This window comes from Manacus candei, unplaced genomic scaffold, assembly GCF_025592945.1.
Source record: "Manacus candei isolate 608988 ecotype Guabito, Panama unplaced genomic scaffold, ASM2559294v1 h1tg000113l, whole genome shotgun sequence".
In the NCBI taxonomy this organism is placed as follows: Eukaryota; Metazoa; Chordata; class Aves; order Passeriformes; family Pipridae; genus Manacus; species Manacus candei.
In genome coordinates this window covers 3,385,909-3,400,038 of record NW_026138161.1, presented here as the reverse complement: position 1 = coordinate 3,400,038, position 14,130 = coordinate 3,385,909, and the positions used below count along the sequence as shown (strand labels likewise).

The following is a 14,130-nucleotide window of genomic DNA, read 5'->3' as shown; positions in this document are numbered from 1 at the left end:
AGTCTTCTCAACCATATGTAAGTAAGGCAACCACTTCCCCTAAATTAATCAAATAGATAAGCTCAAATAAATAAGAATAGTTCTGTTGTCTCAAGTGTATCAGACTCACATTGTCAGAGACTCATCCCAGAAATCTGGTGCTAAAAAAGTGCTTCCCAACCTATGAAAATAGTACCAGGAAGGGAAGAGCTAGAGAGGCAGAGTCCACTTGGATAGGTCTCCAAGAACTAAGGATGCTGAAGATTTTTCCTGGGGGCCTACTGTGTACAGTAGTGCAATAGCAAATGCCATTAGTGTTACTGATGTCTTCAGTACCTGTACCCAGAGGTGCTATGAGCCTTAAGAGCACTTGACCCTGATAGTTTCCAGTTTGGAAGTCAGCTCTGTAGATCAGTATCACTCTTATATTTTGGAAACAGCAAAACACCTCCAAACACCAAAACATCCCAGTGAAGAAAATCCCAGTGAAGAAAATCCCAGCAAAGTCCCCAAGGGTCTATTGCCCATGTTACCAGAAGGAGACACAAAGTTAAAATGAAAGTCTGCATATTTTTTTTTCTGGTGTCCCAGCATAAATAGAAGCAAATAAAGTACTTTGAATCTGACCCTGAAAGTGCTGACTCATTAGAATTTGTGCTTTAATACCTTATATTTACCTCCATGCTGTTCACTGCTCCATTGCAATAAGCTCTGAATATGCATACCACACACCTGCTCACTCTTTCTAGTATCTCCTGCAAGGGCTGGTATTTTAAACTGAGAAGCCAGACAATGCTCAAGGGAAGAAGTGTCACATTTTACAGATGGGGAACTGTGATACACGCTGCTGCATTTCTAAGTAGCTTTCTGAACATGGATATTTGCATATTTGAACAGAACATCTGCGACTTCAGGTTTAAAAGCCTTTTCAGGACTTTGTTTATCACACAGCACCTTTTTCCCACAGTATCTCTCTTCTCTTTGATTCTTCATTGCCCTCCACAAAATATCTCGAGACAGACCTTTGAACATAGAGGGGATGCTCTGTGATCAAGGGCTGAAATGCACAGGCCCTGTCACAGACTGAGACTACCAAACAGGATGGATCATTTCATGGTGTACTGAGAGCTGGCTCTTGTAGACAATATTCATGTGATATTTCATACAATTCTTACCACGTACCTTATCATCTCTCTTCAGCAGACTTTCTGTCTGTCTGTCTGTCTGCTTTTTGCTTCCTTACCTTAGAGCATTTCTTACGGGATGGAGTAAGAGAGTAAAATCCTAGCAGTTATCCATGATGTGAATTACAGATGATACATAATGAGTTGAGCATCCTACCCTCTCTTACCAATAGCTCATGATGGCAGCTACTAACATCTATTACCACGATATTAGTATTAGTCCCATTTGGGATAACAGAGTTCTCATTTTATGCTTCATATTCTTGTCACTTGAAGATTGAATCATGAGGCCATGCTACATCCCCCTGCTGCAAATATAAGCGCCCTCTCCTGTGCAAAGGTTCGTTTTGCAGGGAAAGAGGGAGTGCAGAGGAGTGAAAACCACCTCAGAAGGCAGAGGACTGGTAGGTATCACATCCTCTATGCATAAGCTGCAGAAGACATACTGGGAGATCCAACTTTGGGGATGCTGACAGCTGTATGCTTCCCTGCACACCAAGGAGGTTAAAAAAAGGATTGCATCTCTCTGATGCAATCCCTTCACCCTTATTTGCTGCCTTTGGTTTGTGCTGGTTTGAAAATAAGACAGGCATTCCAACCTGTCAGGGAACTTTGTCATCATTTCACTACATAGAGGAAGTTTCCTAAAAGACGTGTCCCACAGTGTGAGCTGTAGAATGACAATATGCTCACAAAGAAAAGCCATTAGATTTTGGATATTTTTGAAAGGCTGGCTACGAATTAGGTTTCATCACTCAGTACCCAACGAAGATTTGATATGGGGTTGCACATGAGAGCAGGAACTAAATGAGACCAGCTACAAGGTCACCAACTGCGGATGAAACTGTATCACACATAGAATCTGAGTTAATTCATATGGGGTTTTCCTCTTTTGTGTAACTATCCTCTTGAAGCAGAATTTAAGACAGAACATTATTTACAGAAAATTTAATACAGAAAGTATTTCTTAGTCAGAAATAGAGTTTTGTAAGTGACTTACCCCAAACATTTACATAAAAAGTTGCAGTCTTTAGAAACAGCAGAAATTGATGAATAAGCAAACAGATCAGATATATTGTCTGCAAAAACTAGTTTGGCCAGCTCTAGTTCATAGCCAGAAATTATTCACTTCACGCTTTACAGTCATACTTAAAATAATCAGCAATCCACTTATCTCTCAGGCACATTATGAATGTCTGAGACACATGTAAAAATAAAATAATGTTTTATTTATTCAGTAGCCCACTCTTCTTTAAATGATGGAAGTTATACTTGAGTAAATGCTGAATACAAAAGAAAGTGAAATTTTTTAATCTCAGCCCCGTACACCGATGAGCAGCTCACCTGCTCTGAGCCTTATGTGTGAATACCTGACCATGTAAAGACCAAACTGGGAGGCAGAGCCTAGATTTGGTTCTGTACACTCTCCAAGTCATCCTGTAGCTTGAGTTGAGTGAGTAGGTTGTGCACGGATCCGAATAGCTGTGTTGAGATTCAGATCTGATGTAGCAAGTGAACCTTTCTTCACAGCACGAAGCAGTCCCTGCAGGCCCACTGCAGGGTGATGTCTCTGCAAGAGGAAAGGGTGGAAAGACCCATGCAGTCAGTCCACCCCTTAGATCTACTCTGACATGGGTAGTGCCCTTTGCTGAGTCTCTTACACGTGTCCCAATGCTGAGACCTTTTCTTTGCCTGCGTGGCACAGTCAGATACTGTCTGACAAACCAGATCACATGCTTTAATTTATCAGATGAGAAACATCAAGTTTGTCCGATGGGATATTTTAGCAACACAAAATAACATTTCTATATGTCCTCTCTCAGCTGTAAAGCTGCTTTTCTGTTTATCCAAAGAAGTCAGGATTGGTGGTTCTTCCATGTGGATACATTGCTTGATACCTGGCCCCTAATACTTTCAGTAATCTGTCACAGAATTATTTGGAAAGCACCTCTGGAGATTATCTGGGTAAATTTCCAAGTTAGATCAGACTGCATGGGTCTTTGCCACTTCTGAGGCTTTTGGTTCAGAGTGTGTCTGAACAAAGAAATTCCAATTATTTTCTTTAAGAGAAGATGCATAATGATACAGTAATTTAGAACAGCATGTAGCTTCAGTGAGGCAAAAGAATTACAACTGTTGCATCAGATCCTGATAATCCCTGTCCCTTGCATCTATGGCACTGAGCTCTAATGTTGGTTCATAGAATTACAGAATATCCCAAGTGGGAAAGGACCCACAAGGATCATTAAGTCCAACTCCTGGCCCTGCGCAGGACCATCCCCAATAGTCACACCACATGCCTGAGAGCATTGCCCAAATGCTCCTTGAGTTCTGTCAGGCTTGGGGCCATGACCACTGTCCTGGGGAGCCTGTTCCAGTGCCCAGCCACCCTCTGGGTGAAGAACCTTTTTCTAATATCCAGCCTAAACCTCCCCTGACACAACTTCATGCTTTTGTCTCGGGTCCTATCGCTGGTCACCAGAGACAAGAGATCAGTACTTGCCCCTCTGCTTCCCATTGTGAGATCTCCCCTCATTCTCCTGTGGGCTGAACAGATCAAGTGACCTCAGTCACTCCTCCTACAACTTCCCCTCTAGACCCTTCACTGTCTCTGTAGCCCTCCTTTGGACACTCTGATAGCTTTATCTCCTTTTTGTATCGTGGATCTGAAAACTGCAACAAAGGGCTTGAGCTGAGGCCGCACAAATGCTGGGTAGAGCGGGACAATCACCTTTCTAGACACTCACTATTTATCAAAGGAAAAACATCAGAGAGATTTTCAAATTCACTGAGGTCAATATCTAATTTGCATCCATTTCAATCAGTTCAGAAGCCTGTTCCTCTGGTTTCTTCTAAATTCACTGATATTATTCATCAGAGTTTACATTTAGACTATGAAAATCCTGAGGCTGGGGCAGTTTCCATTTGCATCTTCAGAAATGTGTCACCAGTGTTGGGGCTGAATTCAGCTGCTGCTGAAAGTTTGATTTTCAGCAAAGTTACAGATATTCTGATATTCTGATCTCTTCTTGATACCTCAGAGAATTTGATTTCTGAGGTGTGTATGAAAATAGAAACACAGAATTTGTTGATTAGCATCTCAACAGAACTTCACATTTTTCCAATTTAGTATTATATGAGCTACTTTTGAGGAAAAAACATTTAATATGTAGATACCAGAGGAGCAATTAAATAATGGTAATAAAAAAAGAAATATGTAATAAATATAATGAATTGAAGAAATATCATTTTGGCACAATATTTCTTTCCAAACGAGTATAAGAATAAAACATAATATATAGAAATATCAATGGCAATTTTAATATATTAAAAAACAATGTATTTACATTAATATTAACATTGGCTAATACTAGTTCAATTAAAAACTATGAACAAATAACAGTTTTAAAATATCACAGAAATACAAAATTACAGATGAAACAAAATGATGCTGTGAAACACTTTACAAACTCGTACTCAGATTGACTCATGATCTTTGTCTGTTGGATCACATAAAAATATGAGGAAGCATTTATTGCCATATCTGTACAATTCTTAATTTTTAATATCTAGTTTGGAGGCCCAGGGAACTACTATCAGTAAGTTATTAATAGTAAGAGTGGTAGCATCAATAAGAAATTTGCTGCAGGGTGGTCTCCTGTGTGCACCTCCAGCATGTCCAAGGGAGTTCCCAGCTATGGGGAGAAAGGGCTGTGCTCTCCAGGCTGCCAGCCCTTCAATGTCAGTAAGGCAATTGGCTCTTTTATAGACAGTGTTAGCTTATTCAGAAATGAAACACAAGCTCAACAACTGTTCAGAGATGGCATAAAAGAGTCCCTGACTCCACTTGGAAATGTCTAAGTTTTCTACATGTGTCAGTGCATTCTAGGTTTGGCTGCAAAACAAGGAAAATTTACTAATTGTGAACCATCAAGCATTAGAATTGTACATTTTAAGAATTTCAGGACAGTGTGGGATCTTGACTAATGCAGCAGCAGTACTGTCATTCTGTGTTACCAGGCCACTGTTTTGCCCTCTAATTCCCCCAGAATGTGCAATGCATACAGAACTATGGGAAACATTTTCAAGGCTCTCGTTGAAAGACTTACTCATTCTTAATATTTTCCACTGGTTAACCACAAACAGTAACGGCAGAGTGCATTTATGAGACTCTGAACATGTTCCTCCTCAAGAAGCAAAAATGTCAACCATAGGAAAGACAAGTTGTTCTCCTCAGCAGTGGGTTGGTTTTTTTTTTTTTTTGCTCAGATGATAAAACTGATTTTACCTCATATGAGCAAAGGAATCAGTCAAAAAGATAAGCTTTTAAGATTTCAATTTGAGTCGAAGTAAATTACTTGTTTTATTCCATGTAATCCTTAGCAAAGCAATATTCTCACTGATGATACTGGTGTGCAAAGTTTATTGTAGGAGACAAACAGAAGAAATAAGAATTATTGCTCCTGTAGTGTCCTCGAGGAGTTGCTGACCCATGCAGGACATGCAAGATGATGTGAGCATGGAAATACTTGTGTCCTACAGTCTGCAGCCTGCAGCTGGCATTGGGAACTTCTTATTTGTTTCAACATCTACCTGCTAGCTGCCACCTTCTTGGTCTCTGCCACTAGTACAGGTCTTTTGAATGTTGGACGAATCTGTTAGTTCTTTGTTTTCTTCCCTTTGCCCTTCTTCCCCTGATTCTTCTTGTATTTTTGATTTTCTGCTCTCAGTCTTGTGATTAATGGATGAATTTAGCTTGGATGAGTTCAATCTCCATCTCCTCAGGCTCCTGTAACAATCTCTTCTGATGTTTTCACTAACCAGCACGTAGATGATTGGATCAGCAACACCATTTGCAGTGCCTAAACACAGAAACACTGTAAAAATTGAATATATCTTCCTTTCAAATGGACATGGACAATTCTGATTAAACATGAAGTGTATGGCTCTTATTATGAGTACCACATGGTAGGGAGCAAAGCAGATCAGGAAAATTACAATAATGGCAATAGCCAGATACTTCACTTTGGCTTTTTGGTGACAAGTCAAGCTGCTGCTACTTTTTGTAATTTGAAAAATTTTGTAGTTCGTGAAAATGAGGATTGTGAAGGGTATGGCAAATCCAAATAGGAATCTAGCAAAGCTGAAAGAAGCCAATTTTATGCCAAGGGGCACAGTCTCAAAGCAGGTTCTATTTGTGTGGTTTTGCTCATCTTCCACGTAAAATACTGGAGTGTGGATTACTGCAACCACAGCAAAAAGAAAACAGACTATTATGATGGCTTTTTTCTGTCCTCTTCTCCCCCTTGATTCCAGAGGATACACTAGTGCCACGTAACGATCCAGGGAAATGCAGCACAAAAGCAGAATGCTGATGTATATATTGCAGAAAAAGATGAATCCTGTTATTTTGCAAGCAGTGTCACCCATGGTCCATCTGTGCCTGTTTTGCACATAGATAATCCAGAGAGGCAAGGTACTTAAATACATCAGCTCACACAATGATAAACTGAAAATGTAGATGGCAATTATTTTATTCCTTTGGATTTGTACCAGTGTAAGCAGCGAAGTTAAGCAATTTGCTGGAAGGCCTATGGCAAAAACGATGCTGTAAACAGCAACCAGAAGTGGCTGGCTCTCTTCGTAGGGAATTCCTGGGCAAGTGGAGTTATCTTTTGTGTCTACACAGTCTTCCATTATTCTTGTTCCAGCTGGTGTTTCCTGAGAATGAGAAGACAAGGCGAAAAGTTAGCATTGTATCACTCAAAAATGTGTCAGTAAGGGTTATGGCCCCGTAGGTGCCCACTTGACATGTCAGGGGAGCAAGTGGGATGCTTGAGGAAGCATCTAAGACAAGTTTTCCTAGTCCTGCTGGTCTTCTGTGGGGACCCCCTGGGAGTCAGGTCTGATTTACTTCCAGGAAAAAGTGCTGGTTTTCACAATGAATTTCTTGACTACAAGAAATTTCATTTTAATATAAAGGGTGTCTGTCTAATTAAATGGGGTTTCATGGACTGTTCCTAAACCATGCCTCATAAATAAGACTGAGCTGCTGATCAATTACTAAAGACAATTCCCAGAGTAAATTGAGGGCCTTAGTCTTCAATTATTTTATTTTTTTTAACCGAGTAACAAAAAATGCAAACTGCAGAGATTTCAGAGGCAGACTTCCAAATGAAGGTAACATTTATTGTCTCATGTGGGGGAATCATCTAAAGTGGGTGATGGTAGTTCACAGAATCATAGAATCGTTAAGGTTGGAAAAGAGCTCTAAGATCATCGAGTCCAACTGTGCTGTTGTGTCAGAGACTACCTGGTATACAGCGACCAGAATCTGGCCACTGGTGTGTCCCTCCACACTTGCAACACAGTGGGTCAGGACTGTCTAATTCACACTTCTCTCCTCCCTCCTCTTAAAGAATAACAGCTGAAGAAGACAAATCTGTAGTACGATACTACACCCATAACAGAAAGTCAGTGAAACTGCCAACCACATCTGTTTGATACCTCTGGGAAACAACAGGAAATAAGGGCAGTTAGAGGATGTAGACAAGACCAAAGAGAAGAATATACATGTTTAAGAGATGGAGGCAAATAAATTTGATGCTCATTGAACAGGAGGGGTTACAAAAATCTCCACCTTTTCAAGATGACCATACACAAAAGCAGATGTGGCATTTGGGCTGTGTTAAGCAGTGCTAGGGGCAGCATTTCTTGCAAAGACACAGGATGATTTCCGTGCAGAAGTATTCTCCAAGGGAATAGAGAAATATGGAGGTGGGTGTGCCGTAATGGTGGTGTGTGCCCTTAAAAATTGTATTTTGCTCTATTTATGAGTTGAAGATGTCCACTGTATAACATTCTTGATAAAAAGAGGTCTTGTCTGGCTTAATATTTTGGGGATTCTCTTATGGGTGGACACCTACTCCAGGGTAACTAAATCCTGCTAACTCCACAAGGAGATGCGTTGGCAGAAACAGTCCCTTCAGACAGAGGAGGCGCATGAGCTTTCACAGTCCACATTATGTGTGTGCAATTTTTTTAACCCTGAGTTCATGCAGGGGGGAAGCTTTTAGCAGCCTCTAACATTTATTTATTGCTTGTTCGGGCCCATCTCAAGCAGACCAAGGGGAAGAAGTGCAGCGGGATTGTCTCCTGCATCTCTTCCCCTCCATGTGGGCAGGAGCAGTCCCTGGGGTGGCACAAAGCAGGTCAACCCTGAATGCTTAACAGGGCACCTGCCTTGCAAGATCCCTAGAGCTTGAAGGGCAATCAGGTCCCCTGACTTAGTTTGGTTACCAGATGATGAGAATAGTGTGAGAAAATGGACACAGGTTGCCTTGGGCTGCAAGACCTTCACAGCAGCACAGTGCTGGCCACAGCCACAGACACCAAGAGAGGATCTCCTGTCCCATGTTCAGAGATGTTCACTTCCATCAAGTACCCCGATGCAGTCAGTTTTGAATGAAGATGTCCTGGCAAGCAAGAGGGTAGAAGCCAGTGGTACCTGCCATCCCCAACACCACCAGCAGAATAAGCTGTTCCCTGAGCTGGGGATGTTTGAAAGGCACCTCCTCAGACAGAGGAACTGAGAAAGTGCTGTGAGCATAGAAGTACAGTGGAGGGTGTGACCCCCCCTGGGACTGCCTTCCACTTCCCCACAGTAAATCTTGCTCCACTCTTGTGTTGACAGGCTGGTGGTTGCTGCACTAATTGAACCAAAGTATCTTTCCAGAGGGTCATATCCCTCCACCTCTGAGAGCTGGACTGGAGTCTGGTGGGTATGTTGAAGCTCTCTCAAGGGGGATCTGAAGTTTTGTCCCTGGACACAAAACCATCCCTCTCCTATCTGCTAGTTCCCCATTCTAAAATCATATTTTAGTTGCTAAAAGCCCCAACATTTCTCATACCATGTGTCACTGCATCCAAAATCTCACATGGAGCTCAGCCTACAAAAGTAAGGTAGGTGAATATGAAGTTGTAGAGTAATTTAGGCATATTCATGCCTTCAAAAAAAGTTGGATCCAGTATTGTTCCATCTTAAGAATCAGTGTAGAAGAGAATCCTCACTGCTGTGTGGGGAAGACATCACAGTACTCAGCAGGGCTGCTGCCAGGTTGTGTGTCAGAGGGTGCAGCTACTTCCCCCCTTTCCTAGCAGTGAAAGTGAGAGCTGGTGTTAATTTACAAAAGCAGTGGTTGAGATTAAGGCTGGTGATGACTTGAGTTTTTTGCTGCCTCTGAGCATCTGCCACCCACGGTGTAGGAGGAGGGGTTTTCTCTGGGCCACCTCCCAAACTGCTGTGTAGAGGGGATAAAAAGGGTGTTTGATTTCAGAGTCCTCAGTGGTTCTCTGCCCAGACTTCACCTATGAACTGACATACAAGAGCTTGTCGACTCAGACGTGCCTGACCAATGTGAGAGCTGCTGTTCAGCTGCACACCACAGAGCTGCTCTACACCTGTGCACCACAGAGAGTCTTGGAGACCTCCCCTTCTATGATAAAGCACAGCAGGTGAATACAGCTCATGGGGCAGGAAGATGGGGACAGCCAGGGCAGGGTCATGGTAGAAGTCACACACCATCTCAGTTACTCATCAGCTTGTCTACTCAGAGCACCTTAACAAAAACACCTTCAGGACTGGTTGAGTTTCTCTCTCCTCCCCTCCCTCTGGGCTTTGCACAATTCTTTTGACTCTGTGTTTGTCTGAATATTCTCCTTTCTGCACGGCTTCTACCAGGGCAGCTGATGGTGCAGGGCAGGAAGGAAGTGGTAGAAGAGTTCTGTAGACACATGGTCCCAATGTTTGTTTCTCTTGCTTCTTTCCTTCACCTCCTTCCCTCCCACTCTGCTCCAAGTCTCCTTCCTATGCTCAGCACCTGGGAGAGAGCCTCAGGAAAGAGATGCCTGTGACTTTCTTAGCTGTCTGCATGGAGCATAGTTTTTTCCCTTGATGTTTGGCATATGGACTAATCCACAGGGCTGGGGCTGAACCCAAGAGACCTTCATCTTTATAAGACTGTCAGCTGCCAGGAGCAATGCCTTGGCTGGCACAGTGCAGCTGTAGGTGTGGATTTACGCTCGTAGAAAAAAACCCATGTGCTGAATGACTCTCCTGGAGCTCTGACCTGTCATCTTGGGAGCATGTATCCTTCCCAGCAGGAATGCTCTATGTCCCAGCCCCACATCAGGAACAAGGAGAAGAGACCATCCACTTCCTCCACTCCCTCACCTACTCTTGCCTCTCTGCCACTGGACACTGCACGCAGCCCCAGTTCTGAGCTTTACTTGTCTCTGCTAAGTTCTCCAAGCTTGCAGAGGGATTTCCTTCTCAAACTGAAGATCACGAAGCAGCACTCAGTAGATAATTTACGAAATTTCTCCCAGTGACATTGTGATGACCCACGGTTAAGGGGAAGAATACACCACTACAATCCACTCCTTGACTAAAGTCAACTTCTCTGGGCCTCTACACCCCCCTTCAACTGAATGCACATTGTTATCTTTTTCTCAGGCCTTTAGAGTTTACTGGATTCATACTTGATTCTGAGTTCTTGGCTTCCTCTGTGGTGTCTAGTCTAACCTGCATCTCAGATCTTAATTCAAATGAAAAATAATAATAATTACAGAGCTGAAAAATCCACACACCATTTTCTGCTAATAGTTGTGATGAGCAATTTTGATTAGAACAGCAGAACTTAAAAGATTTATCACATCCAACAATTTTCATGTATTTATAAAGGGTCAAGTGTAGCTGTGATGCCAAGGATGAATAATCTCCAAGAACACCTTTGTGAGATACAAGCTGCTCCAATGCATTAGGTTTCTTCACTGCTCAGAAGCTTTCAGTTGAGCTAAACCTCTCCAATGTAGCTGTTTTCACCTTTCTGTGACTTCCTTATCTGCTAGGTCTCACCAGCCATAGCTAGGTGTTGCACCAGGTCCTGGCCATGTTCCACATCAACAGCTCGACATATATTTATCATCACTCTGAGGCTTCTTGCTCCGTGAGACTCACTGCACGTGACAAACCGCAGTCAGCATGTGCATGTTTGTCACTTTCAGGACATGCAAAACATCTCATCTTCCCAGACAATCCACTCTGGCTCAGGAAGCACCTGAGCACAAATCACTGGGAGGTGGGGTAATCCACTAAGGAGGACGTGCTGCGTGTGTGCTCTTGATTTACAACCTTGCGTTTCTGATGTAACTGTGCTATGTTCACACCGTTAGTTGAATAGATAATTATGTTTCTTACTCCTAAAATGGAGTGCCTACATCCTCTAATGTATTGAGAACTTACGAAGAGAAAACCCTGGGAAAGGCCAGGAGATACCCAGTTATAAAGGGAATGGATGGAAGAGGCATGGCAAAGATGAAAACCCATTTTCTTGGGGTGTGGTGAGAAAGCAGCAGAAGTGTCCTGCTACAAACCCACCAAGCAGGGCCATGAAACCAGAGTGTGATTGACTGCCCTTTCCTCATCTCCTCTTTGATCCAGTCACCTTGCATTCCTCATGGCAAGTGGCCCGGATTTACCAGGAGGAATGGAGAGATGTTCTTTCTCTGGCTTTCCTAGGAAGTGGCAGATTTCAAATGCCAAACTGGTGTCTGGTCTAGAACAGATCTTCTATATTGTGGACAGGGACCAAAACATGGCATCAATGTGCAGGAGAGCCTGTGCAATGGTCATCTGTCCTCTCCTCTACCCAGCATCAGGGAGCATTGAACTATCCTACAGCAGTGCCTTACACACCTCGTGGGCAATGAAATCAGGAGCCTGGGATGCTGTGAGGATGTGGTTTCACATCACAGACACACCAGACTTACAACCTGTCTGTCATCTTTTTTTCTCCCTTCCTTTTTCATGACCAATAGCTCACCTGACCCTGCAGTGACCTGAGTGGTGGCTCCTGCTGCTCATTTGGGCCAGTTGCATTAATCCTCTCCCAAGAAAAGTCTTTTTAGTAACACTGAAGTGTAAAAAGGGAAGTGAAAACAAGCGGGAAATCAAAAGGCTTTATTTTGCCTATTTTTTTCTTTATTTGTCTATGAGCTGCTCATGTAAAACTGTTTAAATTTCCAACAGAGAAGTAGGAGTGATAAAAATAGCCCGTTTTAGAAAAAATAAAAAGGAAAATTACAGCTACCATTACAAAGAAGGGAGAAGTAAAAAAAAAAAAATAGTTGAACAGAGACTGGTTGAAAGTCTATGGATTAACTCACATGAGATGCAGAGGGACAGCAGAGAAAAAAACCAGTGAAATCCATAACATGAGTACAATTACATGAGCAAAGTGCTTTATTTCATAAAATTTTCTTTTTCTATTAGTTTTCTGATCATCCTCCTATGCCAAAGATTATTCTTAGAACTTAAAGTTTTGAGGTATTTATGTGATATTAAGAACAATTTAAAATAAGTGGAATGATGGTTAGGATTAAAATAAACCTTCTCTTCACACCTTCCTTCCTGTCCCCGATAGTTGTAGATGAAAACAACCTGTGTGTCTTAAAGCATAAATCAGCCTTCAGAGGAACAGAACCTGAGCTTCTCCTGAAGGGTTTTGTGTGCTTTCCTTGGTAGCAGGTGGTACTGGAACTATCTGACATGGGAGTATCTCCAGAGTGTCAGTCTGGCCACTCAAATCCAGTATTGAAAGACGTCAGCTCCCAGATGTGGCAGATATGCCACCTACAACACCCATCACCAGCAAAATCACTCCTTGTCTCAACCTGGGCTTCTCCTTTTTGTGCAGAACTTACATTACCTGCCTGTAAGCTTTATGAAGTATTACACATTTTCCAGCCCCTAGCTTTTGTGTCTCTTAACTTGAATACAAAATAATAAATTGCCGAGGATTATTTGCTCTGCTGTTCTTGAAAGTGGGAAAAATGTTTACGGTATCTTTGTGGATAAAAATAGATTGTAACCCATGAGCCCAGCAAGTCAGTGAACAGCTTTATTTTTTTTCCCATTATTAATAGACAAATTAATAGATGAAGTCACTCCTATAAGAAAATCTCACCATAAAAAAGGAAAACCAGCAATGGCTCCACTTAGTTACCCTGCTTTACTGAGACACACAAGGTAGTAGGACTTGAAGTTATATAATTTGAAATCTGAACATAAAAGTAAGTATTTTCAAAAACGTTGTTTCAAATTTGAATGTAATACATGAGTACATAATTTTCAAACTATATGGTTTCAAAACTCTGTAGAGAAAAAAGGCTGTTTTTAAATTACAGGTCTATACTGGGAATTCAGCCTGAGCACAACTCCATCTTAAAATACCTTTCCTCCACTGTGGTGAAGCAGGTAACCCCTCTCTTGACTAGTGCTGGTTGAAATGATTCATGGGGCATTTGTAGGCTGAAAATAACTACTGTAAGGAAGCAGCAAGACCTTGGGATTAGTTATACAGCCTTAATACTTAACTCTATACTCTCTTTTAACAAAAATAGAGATTTGTTAAACAGGAGAGGATATTAACCAATTGCCTTTCAGGAGGGGAGCTCAGCAATCATTTCTGATGAGAGGAAGAGGTTTGATTTGTCTCATGATACTCTGTTCATAGACGTGAACTTTTTGAAACTATAGATTTTTAAATGCCTCTGTGGAGGTGTTTTTACATAGATCCACTTCCCCCTTTCCACAACCTGCAAATCCCACAGTAGTAGTAAATGTGCTAGTTTGCTAAAATAAGCAGCCTTGGTATCAATAAGCGGAACTGTCATAATTCAAGGTTGACAAGGGACTCAGTTTAAAACAGTGATACTTCCCTAAACTGTGTGTCCTAGTGCCATGTTACACTACCCAGAGAGGGACTGCACAGGAGAGAGCATGCCAGGTGATTTGGAGAAAGATGTGTTAACAGAAGATCCTGATACAGGATTTAAAACTGTCTCATTAAACATATCTAAAAGCTGGTAAAACTACTCAAACGTCATACATTGCACATAGGGGAAG

General features: G+C 42.0%; 1 protein-coding gene across 2 annotated transcripts in view; it reads right to left on the bottom strand.

Annotated features, from left to right (window-relative positions):
* Positions 1-4,503: 4,503 nt before the first annotated feature.
* The window catches only part of GPR132 (G protein-coupled receptor 132), a 77,488-nt gene continuing 67,861 nt past the window's right edge, over positions 4,504-14,130 (bottom strand). For both annotated transcript variants that reach the window (XM_051769986.1, XM_051769987.1), the window contains exon 2: positions 4,504-6,884. In XM_051769986.1, the coding sequence (XP_051625946.1) occupies positions 5,760-6,860 (1,101 nt within the window). In that variant the 5' untranslated portion in view covers positions 6,861-6,884 and the 3' untranslated portion in view covers positions 4,504-5,759. The remainder of the gene's footprint in view (positions 6,885-14,130) is intronic.